This window comes from Haliaeetus albicilla, chromosome 5 (assembly GCF_947461875.1).
Source record: "Haliaeetus albicilla chromosome 5, bHalAlb1.1, whole genome shotgun sequence".
NCBI lineage: Eukaryota > Metazoa > Chordata > Aves > Accipitriformes > Accipitridae > Haliaeetus > Haliaeetus albicilla.
This window is the reverse complement of record NC_091487.1, coordinates 43435187-43450840: the sequence shown is the minus strand read 5'-3', so window position 1 is coordinate 43450840 and position 15654 is coordinate 43435187. Positions and strand designations below refer to the sequence as shown.

Below are 15654 nucleotides of genomic sequence, written 5' to 3'. Positions count from 1 at the left end.
AGAGTTACTCTTATCCTCATTCATTTCCTTTGCCTTATGTGTTATACCGACTTGTCGTGGCTCTTTGGAAGGAAAACCAAAAAGAAAGGGGGAGTGAAGGGCCGGGGTAAATAAACACATCCTTGGCTACATTACCAGCCCTGCACACACAGCGTTTGTAAGCTCCTCAAGAGGAGGGATTATAGCATGAGCTGTTTATCACTGCTTCTGAACGACACAAGGACGGCAAGCCTAAAGTCTTTTATTAAAGCTTCTACGTGAAGGCCAATGAGAAAGGACGCTTTCTGAAAGTCAAGTGTCCCCCAAATATTCCAGACTCTGTCCCTTAGCATCAAAGTATCAAAAAAAATCACTCTGTGAGAAATCTCGGCCGGCGCTCCTACAGGGCTTAGGAACGATTTTGGTAACCCCGCCAGCTCCGTGCACCGTCGGGCTCCGGCAGACTTTAGAAACTCCCCGCAGGGAAGCCTTGCGCCCCACAACCCTGCAAAGGGACCCAGGGGTAGGGGAGAGACGGCGGCAGCCCCCACTTCGGCACAGCCCTCCCGCTGCTCCCATCCTGCTGCAATGCCCCTACCATAGCCAAGCTGCCGCCGCCGAGCAGCCACCGGCGAGCGAAACAGCAGCTCTTTCTCTGCGACATACCTCGCGATCCTCTGAGCATGCTTGGCCCACGGGGCAGCCGCAAAGTTTTTATCATCTCGGCCCTGCGCGGCGTTTCCTTGCAGCACGGAAAGTGTCTCGGCCAGGCGGGGAGGGGGATCTCCATCGCTGCCGGGAGCCAGCCGGAGTGGCACACCAGCACTGCAGCCCGGGGAGAGCCTCCTCTCCTCCGGCAGAAAAACCGTAGCGTGCAGGTGGGTTTACAAAGGCTACGGGACGATCTGACGCAGGCTCTCAATATGCCGTGCTTAAGCACGCAAATAGTATTTTCTATTAGCCTGCCTTTAAATTTATGTGCCTGAATACATCGCTCTTTATGTTAATGGCGTTTCGCAAGGGGGGATGTAACATGGCCAGATTACTGTGAGAATCGTAACTTTGCTCCCGACTGCATTTTGAGTGATTAGAACAGTAACCTTCATATCACCTTAACAGCCACATTGGTATTTTATTACATATATTCCCAAGCAGATTATGTTGTTAAGGCAGATTTTTTGAACCATAACTCAAGAGGAGAAAATAACAAAGCCTTCGCAGAAATCTGTTGCTGGAGAGCATGGCAATTGGATGCTTTCAAACTGCATTTGGGCGCAGATGAACATTTTAAAAGGTGAGCTTTTTTGACTCTCCCAGTCACCAGCAGCCTCTCCGCTCTCCCGCCTAGAGCCATGCTGGGGATAAACGATGTCTTTTAAACAGAGGCAAATTTTCTTGATGGGGGTGAGGTACAGCCCCAGCAGTCCTTCCCTCTGAAAGGCAAACTGACCAAAAACACACCCCGTGGAGCCTAATTAATATTTTAATACTCACCGGTCAGAGATACAGAGCTATAACATGTAAACTTTCAAACCAACAGCATCTCTCTAGGGCATGCTTAAAATACCAGGGAGCATCAAAAACTGTGATCATGCCCAGCTGAAATGATCCAAAGCATCTGTTTGTCACTCAACCCTGCTTTTCTTCCTTATTTTTTGCATCGCTCTCTCAAATTGCTTTCCTTCCTACGAGACTGCCTCTACAGCCACGTTACCTTGACTGCCCCAGGTTCAAATCACCATTTGAAGCCCAGGTGTTGCGTAGACACCCAAGGCGCGTCGCTGGTGTTTTGAAGTTCTGCAGGCACCCGTGCCAGTCCCGCAGGCGGTGGGGGACTGCCCCCAGCACCAGGAGGTACGTGCCCAAGTAGCTCCGGGATCGCTCCAAGTTGTGGGGCACCCTGGATTTTTGCAGATGGACTTTGGAGGTGTCTCAGTGGCCAGACTGCTTCTGGGCTGGTGTCTAAGAGAGGAGCAAATCCTTACTCTTTGGAAAGACTGGGAAGCATGCAGGTGCCCGTCTGCTCTTGTATTCTTACCGTGAGCCCCTTGATTTCCTCCTGGCAGTGGTCCCTGGCCTGGTTTATGCCCCGCTTGGCCAAACTGCTTGAAATCCTGCCATTCCTCCACTTCTAGCGCCTTGGCCCCCAGTGAGAGAGGAGCGCAGCCGTGGCCGCAGTCCAGCTGGACGCCCACCCCCAGCTCTTCCCCACCGCTCGCTGGAGGTGCTGAGCAAGTGCAAGCGTACATCAGGTGCCCATCACGGGTACCCGGAGCTGCCAAAGGCCCGTGTGCCGCGTGGGGATGGCACTCAGGGCTATTGCGGAGGTACTACGGGTCCGTAGGTACGAGGTCGGCTATGCCGCGGCAGATGAATCAGCAGCTTGTGTCCGTGGAAGGGGACGGCCTGAGCCGGCGCATCACCTGAGCAACACCAGTGATGGAAACCCCAGGGCCACCGGCACGTTTCCAGCAGCAGCTGGTGGTACGGCTCTTCACCAGCTCCGGGAAGAGTCAGGACAGGCAGGAGCCTCAGTCCTTCGCAAGGTGTAGGAAAACAGGCACGAGAGAGTGGCTTCAGGGCTTTCTCACTCAAAACAGGGATACACCAATGCAACATCACCATATAACGAATGCTACGATGGGGAGCTGTTGCTATGGTGAGGGAAATAATATTTAAGTACCAACTGTTTATAAATATAAAATCCCTACAAAGTTTTCTAAAATTAGATAAAGGGGGCTAGGGCTGTCAGGATATTGTAAAAGACTTGAGAAATACCGGTATTTTGGGGCACACAAGAGCTGGGTACGCCTAAAACAGCAATTGCAAGTCCAAAATGCTAAACATCAGAAGTGAAGACTCTGCTGTTGTGCTTCCTGAGATTTAAAGGCAACCTCATAGCCCTGAACTCACTGTCGCAGCCTAGCAGGCCTCTGAGAGCGGAGGCAAGACCAGCGTTCCCAGGGATTTATTTTTCTCACTACCCAATTGCAGTGCAGGGACCTGGGCTCTGCTGTTTCTCGTAGCCCACTCGCTGTCGAGCGAAGCTGTTCCGAGATGCTGATGAACGTGCCGGTACCACGATCCCCACAGTTACACTTTGCGAATCCTAGAGTCAGAAGTGAAGATTTGGGAATCCCCGAGCTGGGGAGGCAGCTTCTTGCAGAGCTCGGGGGGTTGTCAGGAGCTGGGTGTTGCTCACATGAATGTAAGAAGAAAGCTGCTGTGATTTCTTATAATGCCCAGGCAGCAACGAACATGCACAAAATAAAACAGGGATATAAGAAATGAATATCCATTGTAGCGTCTCCGGAATCATAAGCTGGCTCTCGTTGGCAGCTGCCATTTCAGCGGAGGTGCAGTTAAAGTGCTGAAAACGCAGCTTAGTTGGCAAGCGCCTGACAAAAGGGAAACGCTCAAAGTTGCCAAAAGTAAATGTCCGGCCCGTTTCGAGGGGTCGAACAGGAGCAGAAACTGGGAGGAACGTGACCATCAGACCGCAGCCGCCTCAACAGCCCCGTCACTCTCCCGTGTTCCCTTTCCTCTGCCCCACAGCACCTTCCCAAGCGGTCAGGATGGCACCCTCCCGCCTCACCTCATCAGTATTGTGGCACTGCTACCGCCGGGGACGGTTTTGGTCCCTGCCTGTGGCAGGGCAGGGAGGATTCCTGGCGGTGGAGAACTAGTCCCCATGACAATATTTTTGTCGATGAGCAAAGGCCACGGGAAAACGAGTGAAGAATAAAAAAAGCACGCTGCTACCAAACCCGGCCGGGGCCCAGAGGGAGGCTGCTTGCGCCCCAGCACTGGGCACGCTCTGCCCCGCACCCAGCCCTCGTCTGAGGGTCCCCGGCCATCCCCGCGTGTCCAGCGTGGGGGGGTGGGGGGGGTGGACGACGGGACACGGAGGAGGGATGGACACACGCACACACACACGTCTCCCGGGTGGGGACCCCCACCGGGGCCTCCCCCGCGATAGCAGCGGCTCTACCCTCTCCCTCCGGGCCGCCTTGGGGAGGGGAAAAAAAAGAAAAAAAAAAAAAGAAATAAAAAAAAAAGGAAGTGGAGAGTTTCCTTCTCGGCTGGGGCTCTGCCTGTGCGGGGAGGTCGGGAGGAGGGAGGGGAAAGCGGGAGCAGCCCCCTCCCCTCCTCCCTCCCGTCCTCCCTCCCTCCCTCCGCCGCCGGCGCGGAGGGGCGTGGAGCGGAGGGGCGGCCCCGCGCGGCGGCTGCCCGCGCGGGCAGGGCGGGCAGGGCAGGCAGCGCGCGGCCGCCGGCAGCGATGAGCCCCCGCTGAGCTCCCGCCGCCCCCCCCTCCCCCCCACCACCCCCGGGTAGGGTCGGGCCCGGCGTCCTCCCCCCCGCCCCTGGGAAAAGCGGCGGGGACCCCGCTTGGGGATGCGGGGGGGGGACCCGCCGCGGCGCTCCGCCAGGTAAGGGGTGCTGGGGGGGGGGGGGGGTCGGGGGTCTGCCGTAAGCCTTTCCGCGCTACCAACTTTCCAGGGCGGCGAGACATCACCCGCAGAGGCGGGAGGGACTTTTTTCCCCGCTTGGTTCCCCGTCCCGGGTTGCGAGCGCTCGGCCACGCCGCCGCCCGGGGCTGCGTTAGCGGGGAGAGGAAGGAGGTAGTGGGGGGGGGGGGGGGAGCATCCCCCGAGACCCGCGGACTGGGGGGGGGAAGGAGCTGCGGTGAAACTTGGGCTGTTGTTGGGTGACGAGCTGCCGGCTGGAAGAAGTAAGTCCCCGGTGGCACAGATGCTCTGCCCGGGGGGGGTGAGCCGCGCCAGCCGGCGGAGCGAATGCCCCGGCATTTGGGGTCAGACCTCGAAGTGGTCTCCTAAAGCCGCCGGGAGGACGCGGGCTGGCGAGGAGACCTCGCGTAGCGGGGTTGAAGCCGGCCATGGCATGGAGCGGTCCTACGGGAAAGCTGCGAGGTTCGGGCTTTCGACGCGGCCGTAGGCTGGGTACGTTGCAAAAAGAGCGTTTCGGGGTGGTGAAGGAGCGCGTTCATCCCGAAAGAGCCTTCTAGCTCCTGCCAGGGGAGCGCTCCGTGCACAAACAAGCGGGTGGATGGCTCCGGGGAAGGCGGCGAGCACAAAAAAAATCGTACCGGGTTTACCCAGGCGTTCGCATCCTCGGGAAGAGACAGATGCGGTTCAGCAGATGAGGGATAATCAGGCACAGGTGGATGTTGCGATAAGAAAACTCTGGGACCGGCTGGGGTTGGCATTACTTGATAGTGATTAATTAACTCAAAATGTGTATGCTGAGCACCGGCAGGGAAAAACCGAAATCCCCGTCAAAAGCTCTGTGATGATTTAAGTGCTGGGCAAAGTGGGCAGTAATCTTCTGGCGGCAAAGGATCTCTCCGTCCCTCTGAAACGCAGAGGGGACGGGCAGAGGCGGGGGAGCGGGGGGCACGCCAGGAGTGGCTTTGAGCACTGGGGTCCCCTGCCTCATCCTCAGAAACGTGCCCTCGGAGGTGACGCGCGCAAGAGCAGAGCGAGTCTGGGTCTTACGGGCACGAAGCGGCTCCGCGGCGTGGTGCTCACCCGAGGAAGGTGGGAGGTGGGAGTCCCCAGCTGGCGTTCGAAGCCGTGACATTAGGGAAGCTCTAGTGCTGTATGGCCGAAGAGGAGGCGAGGCTGAAGGCTCGCTCCCACCCCGTCGGGATCTCACGTCGGTGGGCCTTGCTGGGGCGGGTGGGGGAGCTTGGGGACAGAGACCAGCCCTGCTCACGCTACCCAAAATCAGGTAGCACCTGTGGTGAGGGGCAAGGCGGGCTGCGGTCCCCCTTTCTGCTGGGGAGCGGTGGGGTGCAGCCTGCCCGCGCCCGGGGTGGGTGGGCCACAGGCGCGCTCTGGGTCTGCCTGGCTTCGCAGAGCCGCCAGCATGACTAAGCCACCGCGACCGAGTGGGATGCTCGTCGTTAAACCCCGTCAGGAGCCCATCTTCCCTGCCTCAGTGGCTGCAACATGTTTTACAAGATAAACTCTTGCTCACTGAGGGGACGCTGGGAAGTGGCAGGGCCCGTGCCAGTGAGTCCGCGGCCAAGAGTCATTTTGGAACCCTGAGACTTGGTTTCTATGCCCGGGCGGTGAGGCCGGGGTGGGGTAGCGGGGCCGCGGGGTGTTGCTTGCCAGGCAGGGGTGCGGGGCTGAGCGGCCGCTGAAGTTGGTGCCGCAAACTCCGTGGGTGACTATTCACGCGTGGGTCTCCCTCCCGGGAGGGATGAGGGGTTGTCTGCGACGAGGTGCGGTTTGGGATGTGTCCCCCCAGCGAGCGCGCTGCAGCGATGCCTTCCAAGTGCTGCAGTCGCACTTGTGTCAGGAGAGGGGTTTTGCCTTACAACTCCCCGGCGTGGGCTTTGCCTCGCGTGGGGTGTAGCCCCGTGCCCCTCTGCGCCGGCATGAGTGTGCCCAAGCGGGCAGGCAGCCCTGCCCGGTCCCTATGCCCATCCACCCGCCTTCCTGGCACCGAGAGAGACCCTGGCACCTCTCGGGCGTTTGCTGCTCACAGTTGTGTTTTCCAGCTGGTCCCAAAGTCCTGAGTCACTCTGCCGTTTCCATGGAAACAGCCTTGCTGGCGGGAATCAATTTTGGGGGTTGAGGGTGCCGGTAGCTGGACCGGCACCGGGGAGGCCCCGGGGAAGGGCTCGTGGGGTGCAGGCACTCCTCCAGTGCATCGCCCTGGCACCAGGGCTTGTGCCAGGGCTGGAGCAGGCACCCACGTTGCACAGACCCTCGCACCTTCTTTTGCTCCCTTTTCCCTTCCTGCCTGCCACGGGGAAGTCCGGAGGGACTCGCCAGGCAGTGGCGAGGGAGCCCAGGATGAGCCCAGCCAGGCTGAGGGCACAACTTCTTGGGGAGCTGTCGGGAGAGGGGGACAGCCTGGAAGGCAGCTGAAAAGAGCAGGGTTTTTTTTTTGACTGCCCTGAGAGCGAGCCTTGGAAACAGCAATGACGGTATCGGTTGCCGCAAGGTCTCCTGCCTAAAGCTGCCGTCACCCCCGAGTTGCCCAAACACGGGGAGCAGCAAGGGAACCTGCAAGGAAGGCTTGGGGCAGGAGGCAGGGTAGCCGTGTGCCTGGAGATGCTGTGGGAGCCCCCCACGAGGATGAGAGTGCCACAGTGCCACGAGGCAGTGCCCTGTGTGACACCTGGCTGCTTTTGGAGGGGACAAGAAGTCTGAGTCGTGGCGATCCCTGCAGCAGCCCCACCGAGTCCAGCCTGCCTGGCAGCGCCTGAGCTCAGCTGCCAGCGCAGCCTCCGGCGCCGCGGTCCTGCCGCACGGCTCTAAAAGCAGGTCATTCCCCTCAAACCTGGAAAGACCATCCCCAAAACAGGAGTCCACCGTTCAGCATCTCCCTCCCGGGCCTCCCGCTGCGCTCCGGCTGGCTGGCCACGCTCGCCGCTCTCCGCGCCGGTGACTCACGGATGCCATTCAGCTTAATTCATCGCCTCCCATCTCCCCAGCGCTCCTGGGCTGTCTTGCTGGCTTCTCGCCTGCTCGTCCTCCCCGCAGCGGTGCTGGGAGTCAGGGGAGGAGGAGGAGGAGGAGGAGGAAGGCAGGTGATTATGCACCCGCTGCCATTTGCGGGTGTGCGGGGTGGGGGGATGCTGCACTGCCTGTGCCCATCCTCTCCCTTCTTCTGGGAGAGGGAAGCAGGGCAGGGGAGAGGAAAGGCTCCACACCTTCTGCTTCCCACAGACAGTGCTCCTGTCCCCGCGCCAGGCACCGGCCGGCCTCCTGCAGCGCTCGGAGCCGGTTGCAGTGCTGCATCCCTCGCGGACAGCCTGCTCCCGATGCGACCGCAGGCAGCCGGACAGAGATGTGGGCAAGGCAGCGGAGCGCAGTCTGGCATGCTGTGACCAGAGGGGGGTCAGGGTCGGGGAAGGGGCAGCGGTGACCCCGGCGCAGCGTAAAAAGAGCCCGCGCGCCTTCTCACGGGCCCGTTGCGGTGCCAGTGGTGCCAGGGGGGGGCCGGTAGGTACAGGTGACTTAGCCCCACCCCAGGTCTCCACCTTGTAGCTGCAGCTGCCTGGAGGGACCTACTGGACTCAGCTCCTGCCCTTGGGCTGCATTTGCTCATCGCCTTTGGTGGAGCTGAGCTGGAGACAGAGCAGAGGGAGATTTCAGCTGGGAACACTTTACAGCACGGAAACATCCGTGAGGCCAGCATTTCAGATGACTCCCATGGTCACAGCATCCCATGGTCTAGGGCTGAGTAGCCAAAACAGCACATGCCTCACACTGGACTCTCACAGCCCCATCTGGGCATGGCCCTCGCTCCTGCTGCTGGGCTAGACCGCTGGCCCCAGTATGGGTGCCTGAAGAGGAGCAGGGCAATTTAAGAAGAAGGTCTCTAAGGGCAGGGATGGGAGAGCAAGCGGCTATCCTGCTGTCAGAGCCATCCTCCTGCAGCGCAGTGGCTCCCCGAGAGCATCCCGCTGCCGGTGGCTGCTGCCTCTGGAGCCCAGGGCTGGGCTGAGCTGGAACCACAGCCCCTCGGGGCCAGGCAGCGGTGGGAGGAGGTGGGAGAACCGGCGGGGGGGCTGAGAGGAGGCTCTGGCTGGCTTTAAAGGCCACAGATGAGACATCAGGGAGGGAAGACTTCTCCCCCAGAATGCCCCTCCCTGGCTGCGGCTCCGCAGACGGGCAGGACACACACAAAGGGTGACGAGGGGCAGCCGAGGCTGAAGCTGGGCTGTAGTTTCGCACCTGCGCTGCCAAGGGGGTGAATCAACGCCCCGTTTCTTCCCCTCCGCAGCTCAGTGCATTGCAAAAGGGAGTGGGTCTGGGTGGATGGAGGACTTGAGATGTTCACAGCCGGTGATCCAGCAGGAATTGGGACCAAGGAGGCACCTGGGCTCTGGTTGCCTTTTGCAGGGGAGCTGGCATCTGGTTTCTGCCACGTCCCGGGACAATCCGAGTCACATCTGCTCCAGCGTCCATCAGCAGCGCAGCAAGGAGTAGAAGTTGAGGTTGTGCGTGAAGGGTGCAGTGTGGCTGGCCATCACTAGAGAGCAGGAAAGCGTTCCCACTGCAGCTTCCACCTAGGTAGCACACGGGAGTCACCTGGGCCAGGCGATGCCAGCAGGGACCCTCCTGTCCTACCCTGACTTAGCAGAACTGGAAAAACACTGCGTCCAAGAGATAGAATATTTCATGTGGACACTGGGGACACATCTCACCTCTGCAGGGTGGGTAATCCCAAACTAGGAGCAGCAATAGCCAAGTGTCTGTAACTTTGGTCCCTAGGCCACATGCCACATCCCTGGCAGGCAGTGGCCCAGGAGAAAGCAACCCTTTTTCAAAGCATCGTTACAGGTCTAAAGCTCTTAGTGCACAGATGTGGTGATGGCGGGCACGGGGCTGCCTGCAGCAGCTGTGCCGGAGCGCCCGTGCTGGGGTCCTGCTCTAAACCCCTGCTCCCAGCAAGAGGTCTCTGGAGCTGGTAGCTCCTGCAGCCTCCTGCCTGCACCAAGCAGCTGGGGCAACTGGTAAATAATAAAAATAATAACTGAAAAAAAAAAAAAAAAAAGAAGGAAGGAAGTTTTTGACTCACCTACAGGTCTGAGCAGCCCTTCTGGTGTTACTTGCTAGGTGACAGGGTCTCTCCGTGGAGCGGGACATGTTGAGGTGGGAATAACACCCCATGCCAGCTGCCGTGGGCTCTGCAGGGAATGCACACCAGGAGCGTTGCACCATCCCAAGCCCGCTGGGCATTTCAGTGTGCTCTGAGCTTGAACAGGCCTCGTGCACAGAAATCTGTCACTGGCCCATCGGTCTCCCTCAGAGACCTCTGCTGAGCAGCGACAGCGGTGGCTCTGACAGTGTGCTGGGGCCAAGCAGGGGACCAGGAGCTCCCCACCAGCTTGGGGCTGGCTGGGTGCTCTCCCTGGGGACGCGCAGAGAGCATGAGCGGAGCGGGGGAGAGGAAGCAATGGCGGCAACGGATGCTGCGGGGAGGAACGGCTCTGCTGGGTGAGAGCGGAGGTGTTTGGGTCTGTCCCCTTCGTTTGCCTGAGGAGGGTGGGCAGGTGGCTGCAGGGGCATGTGCACCACACTGGGGGGAGGGACACGGAAGGAAAATGGGCAAGGGGAAGCAGGTGTAGGGGATCTTCAAAGCCATTGCTAATACTGGGGTGTCTCCCCTGCACAGGGGTTTTGGTTTGTTTGGGGTTTCTGGGATGAGCCTGCTATGTCTTGTCCCCCAGCCCTGCTGGCCTTGGGGAGTGATAGCACATGGATGCGAAGCCCCGTGCTTTGGAGAGCAGCAGGGCAGCCTGTGAACATTATTTATTTGGTTAGTGAACAGGGAGGAGCTGTTGAAGCACCACCGCAGCAACCCAGGCAAGGCAGGGCTGCTCCTCACCTAGCCGTCCCTGAGCAACCCATCTAAGCATCCTGCTCAGCCCCCCCTACCCTCAACCACACGCGGGCAGCACCAAGGCAGGGGTTAGCACCACTAAAGTCAGCCTGTGCAACTACAGCCCCACTCTTCCCTGTACCCATCTCTGGTGCCAAGCGCTCCTGCCGATGCGCTGTTGCCAACAGAGGATGGAGGGGATGCAGTTTCTCGTGCTTCCTCCTTTGTAGCATTGCTTTCCCCCTCTGGTGCTCAGAATAGGAGGGGGGCCTGAATCCCAGAGCTGAGCAGGATCTGGCCAGCACCATGAGCTCAGTGCTGGGGGCTGGCAGCTAGGACACGGCTCTGGCGGCTTCTGCTTGTCCCCAGAGGCTGACAGACTGAGCTGGCCTGGCTGGTGGACCTCTAAGCAAAGAGGTTTGCAGCTCCAGGAGAGCCATCGCCCCTCTCCCAAGCAGCAGGTTGTTGGCCTGGATGGGCCATGCCTCCTCCTGCCAGCTAGACAGAAAGGACAGAGACAAGCCTCTCCGGGTCGTGCTTGGCACCATCCCCTGCCCTGTCCCTGCCATGGCTCCTGCACCGGGTGTCAAAGGCGCTGGCTGATGGGGTGACAAGTGACTCGTGAGGCAGCTGGGGAGGAGGGTTCGCAGCAGCTGGATAGAGAGGCACGTAGGCAGTGTGGCCACCAGGCTCTAACATGCCCCTGCCTGGGCTGCAGGGCATGGGGTGAGCCGTGGGGCACAGGATTTGTGTCCCAGCCTGGAAGGAAGCAGTCCCTGGGGCTGAAGTCCTGGCTGGAAGCGTCCCTCCAGGCTTGTCAGCCTCTGCCTGGTCTTCCTTTCCTCCGAGACAGGGCTCTGCAGTGGGCGACTGGGTCCACGTGGTTATGGCTGATGTACGTGCCTCGGGAGGGTGTTTATCGGTACCCCCAGCAGCAGGGTACTTGGGTCCTCCTTGGCAGTCCTTGCTCAACCCGTGACTTCTCTGTTGGGTTGCAGACACCAAGACGACCTGTGAAGAAGCTCCATGAAGGTGACCAGCCATGCAATGTTCCTGGAAGGCTGTCCTCCTACTAGCCTTGGCATCCATTGCGATCCAGTACACAGCGATCCGGACCTTCACCGCCAAGTCCTTCCACAGCTGCCCCATCCCCAACCCCGTGAACTGCAGCCTGAGCCAGGACGCCGATGCGGCCGACAGGCTGTGCGACGAGAGCCCCACTTTCTCGTATAACCTCTCCAGGAAGACGCACGTCCTCATCCTCGCTACCACCCGCAGTGGCTCCTCGTTTGTTGGGCAGCTGTTTAACCAGCACTTCGATGTCTTCTATTTATTTGAGCCCCTCTACCACGTCCAGTACACCCTGATCCCAAAGCTGACCCAGAGCAAGAGTACGACGGACAGGCGGGTCATGCTGGGGGCCAGCCGAGACCTGCTGAGGAGCCTGTATGACTGCGACCTCTACTTCTTGGAGAACTACATCAAACCCCAGCCCGTCAACCACACCACCGACCGCCTCTTCCGCAGGGGAGCCAGCAAGGCCCTGTGCTCGCCACCCGTCTGCGAGTCCCTGGGAGCCGTCGACCTCCACCTGGAGGAGGGAGACTGCGTGAAGAAGTGCGGTACCTTGAACCTGACGCTGGCCACCGAGTCCTGCAGAGAGCACGGGCACGTGGCCATCAAAACCGTGCGGGTGCCTGAGGTCAGCGACCTCCGGGCCCTGGTGGAGGACCCGCGGCTGAACTTGAAGGTCATCCAGCTGGTGAGGGACCCCCGGGGGATCCTGGCGTCGCGGAGCGAGACCTTCCGGGACACCTACAGGCTGTGGAGGATCTGGGACGGCACCGGCAGGAAGCCGTACAACCTGGACGTGACCCAGCTCACCACGGTGTGCGAGGACTTCTGGAACTCCGTGTCCACCGGCCTCAACCGGCCGCCGTGGCTCAAGGGCAAGTACATGCTGGTGCGGTACGAAGACCTGGCCAGGAACCCCATGAAAAAGACCGAGGAGATCTACGATTTCCTGGGCATCCCCATGGACAGCAACGTCGAGCGCTGGATACAGAACAACACCCGAGGAGACAGGTCCTCCTCCAAACACAAGTACGGGACGGTGCGCAACTCGGCGGCGACAGCGGAGAAGTGGCGGTTCCGGCTCTCCTACGAGATCGTGGCGTTCACCCAGCACGCCTGCCAGCAGGTGCTGGCACAGCTCGGCTACAAAACCGCCGGCTCCGAGGAGGAGCTGAAGAACCTCTCCATCAGCCTGGTGGAGGAGAGAGACTTCCTACCCTTCTCCTAAGGCAGCCCCAGGGGGGCCCGGTTTTGATATGGACCATTTCTAACTGTTGCCTTATTTTATTTTCTTTCGTTTTGTCCCCCCCCCCCCCCCCTTTCTCTCTCTCGTCTTTTTCTCTCCAAAATTTGCACTAAACCTTGAGCGGGAATCTCAACAGCTGAGTCCAGGGGAAGCGATTGCGGCCCCTCAATACGTTTCGGACGCAAGAGGAGTTGGGTCTCTCCAAGCAAGAGCTAGAACTGTGGATGGGTAACAATGTTTACAAAACACACAAAATGTATAAAGCAACCTTCAAGCTTTCCAAACCGAAGGGTACCTGGGGTACTGTACTTTTGCACTGTTTACTTTTACAATGTAAGAGGTAAATATAAATCTAATTTATGAATTGTGTCATCCCCTCCAGAATAACTCCCCTAGCCCCTGATGAGCAGGTTAGACTGGAAGCTGAACGTGGAACGACCTCCTCATTTTTGATCTCGGTGCGACATGTCTGTCTGTTTAAGTCCTGTTATTGGGCTGGGCAGTTGGTCAGCTGCTCGTACATGGTTGTTTGGTAACACCTGTGATATTTCTTTGTGCCAAAAACCCACAAAAGAAAAAAAAAAGGGAAAAAAAGTGTTTGGGTGGTTTGGTAAAAGCCCAACACATTTAATGCTTTATTTCTGTGTTTTCTGTAAATAAAAGTGCAATAAAAGTGACCCAGGGGTGAGCTTCAACTGGAAGACTTAAGTGACTAAACTGGCGTGGATGCATCGACAGGCAAAGAGCAACATCTCCTGGTCTGCCCAGCTCCTACGAGGCTGGGAGCGGGTGGCGGGCAAGCAGACACCACAGCCCCCCCAGGGCAGCGGGGAACCGCAGTCGCCTCCTCGGGCACGTGCACGTTTGCATCTGAAGCGTGTCAAAACGCAAGCAGTTGGGCAAAAAAGTGAGAACCCGTGGTTATTTACAGACCTGTGAGCTCGTTGGCCCGTGGGGGGGCACGGGACTTGAAATGCCCGGCCCCGGAGCACCCACAGCACCAGCACGGTGAGCCCGGCCCCGTCAGGCTGCCCCTCGTTGCCCCCCGCCACTGTTGATGCCAGCGTTGGTGAGCCCTGCCCTGGAGGACCAGAAAAAAGCGCTCGAGTTTGGGTTGTAAAACCACCAGAATGAAAACGAGCAAACAGGTCCTGGTGAGGCGGGAGTTTTTCTTCGTGAGCTGCCCGCGGAGGCAGGACCCTTGCGCGCAAGGCAGCTTGCGGGCGGCAGGCGAGCCCCTGCCACGCAGGGGTTGAGGGCTGAGCAGGGCAGCGAGCAGCTGGACGGGGAAGCTGGGCACGCAGGGCAGGGACAATACCGCATGGCAGCGGAGCGCCGAGAGCCTGACGCAAGACTCTGGTCTGTTTGACCCCTGCCTGCTGGAACAGCCGACCGGCTCCTTCGACCCAGCTGGGACAGTCCTCCAAACAGCCCAGCCCTCAAGGCATATCCCACAGACTGCAGATGGGAAGCCACCGAGGCCAGTCCCCAGGGGACAGAGGACAGCAATGCCCCAGCAGTTTCCCAGCTCTGTTTGCTGCTAGACGGGGACCCACAGAGCGATGTGACCGCAGCTGGTCACATCTACCCACAGTGTTGGACCCACTCCTGGCACGGGGGTGTTTGAGCCACCCGCAGCCCACCTACCTGGGCAGGTCTCCTCTCCAAAGGTCTCTTCCGAGCCCTGCTGCCCACCAGCTTCCAGCCCGAGCTCTTATACTTGGGAGGGGGTGAGACTGGGTGCTGTAATTGCACACAGGGAGCTGGGACCTGCTGCCTGGGTCAGGCGAGGAAAGCCGCAACCATGGGTGATTTTCCAGCATCCTTTTCTCCCTTTAAAGACCTCTGGAGGGGCAGCTTGTTAGGGGTGTTTTCAAACCTGGCTTAACACGGCAAACCTGCTCCAGCTGGGCTGCAGAAAAGGTGAGCAGGGGTGATGTATCTGATGGCCTCTCCTCAGGGCTCGCAGCTGGAGCCCCTGTAATCCATCTGCGCTGTCTGCAAGGTGACATGGTTGGCTCCAACCCCCTGAAGAGGAACGGGGTGACAGCCTGCACGTGCTGCGGGGTGGGCGCTTCCCCCATCCGCCTCCCCACAGCGGGCATGGGGGGAGTAGCTCCTGCGAGAGACCCCCCACCCCAAATACTCTCACCTCCCCTCCACCGCCAAACCTGCTCCTGCCAGTGGCTCGGTGCTTCCCAAGCCGCGCTGCCCCGGCCAGGTCTGTGAGGCAGCAGAGGTGGCCGCAGCCTCATCAGCGCGCTGCGCGCCGCTCTCGCCGAGCAGCTGGCAGCAAAACGTCAACCAAATAAATGGCTTGATTGCCCCGTTATTAGTTACTAAATTAATCCTTTTGTCAGCACTTAACAAATGCTGAGCTGTTGGCTCCTGGCCTCAACCTAGTAAATTGGACACCCTGTCCGGGGCCTGATCCAGCCCAGCCCAGCTGTGGGCTGCAACCCTCCCTGCACGAAGGTAGCGTTCCCGGGAGCATCGGGCGGCTCTGCCCTGGGGAAGTGCCCGTGAAGCAGGTGAGGGGGCCGGGATGGCCGGCTGCAGCCCCCCCCCAGCACCCACGCTGCCTGCCGGCCAGCGAGCAAATGCAGAGGGTCCGGCTGCCCCGCAGGGCTCCCCTGCAGCTCTGGGGAGGGATGTCAAACCGTCTTCTCCTGCAGAATGGGCAGGCTGCTGCGGGGGGAACAAGGCTTTTCCTTGCTTCCTCAGCTGGGAAAAGTGGCTATGCAAACCTGCATGAAGAAACAGCGGCTGTAGAGGCAAAATTTCCCGTCTTTGGCTGCTGAGATCCCACTTCCAGGGCTAGGCCAGCTGTCCCCAGCCTGAAAGTCCTCTCACGCACTGGTCTTTAAACCAACACAAGAAATTGAGTTTAGAAGTCTTATCCAAACTGTTCTTACCATTCCAATCAGGAAACACGCCTGCAGCAAAATGGCTTTTGAATCACGGTTGAAAGCCACGTCCTAGTTTAA

The 15654-nt window shown here is 59.4% G+C and overlaps 1 protein-coding gene across 2 annotated transcripts; it reads left to right on the top strand.

Annotated features, from left to right (window-relative positions):
• The first annotated feature begins 4200 nt into the window (after window positions 1-4200).
• CHST1 (carbohydrate sulfotransferase 1) lies at window positions 4201-13362 on the top strand. 2 transcript variants are annotated; one of them, XM_069784465.1, is made up of 2 exons: window positions 4201-4409; window positions 11346-13362. In XM_069784465.1, exon 2 carries the CDS (start codon window positions 11390-11392, stop codon window positions 12647-12649), a length of 1260 nt encoding a protein of 419 aa, XP_069640566.1. In that variant the 5' UTR covers window positions 4201-4409; window positions 11346-11389; the 3' UTR covers window positions 12650-13362. The 2 variants fall into 2 exon arrangements, with proteins under 2 accessions (XP_069640566.1, XP_069640567.1); XM_069784466.1 differs by lacking the exon at window positions 4201-4409 and adding an exon at window positions 5079-5730.
• Window positions 13363-15654: the final 2292 nt, after the last annotated feature.

Excerpts from the sequence above, each read along its gene's own strand:
- CHST1 (XM_069784465.1), top strand. The coding sequence starts at position 11,390 with ATGCAATGTTCCTGGAAGGCTGTCCTCCTACTAGCCTTGGCATCCATT.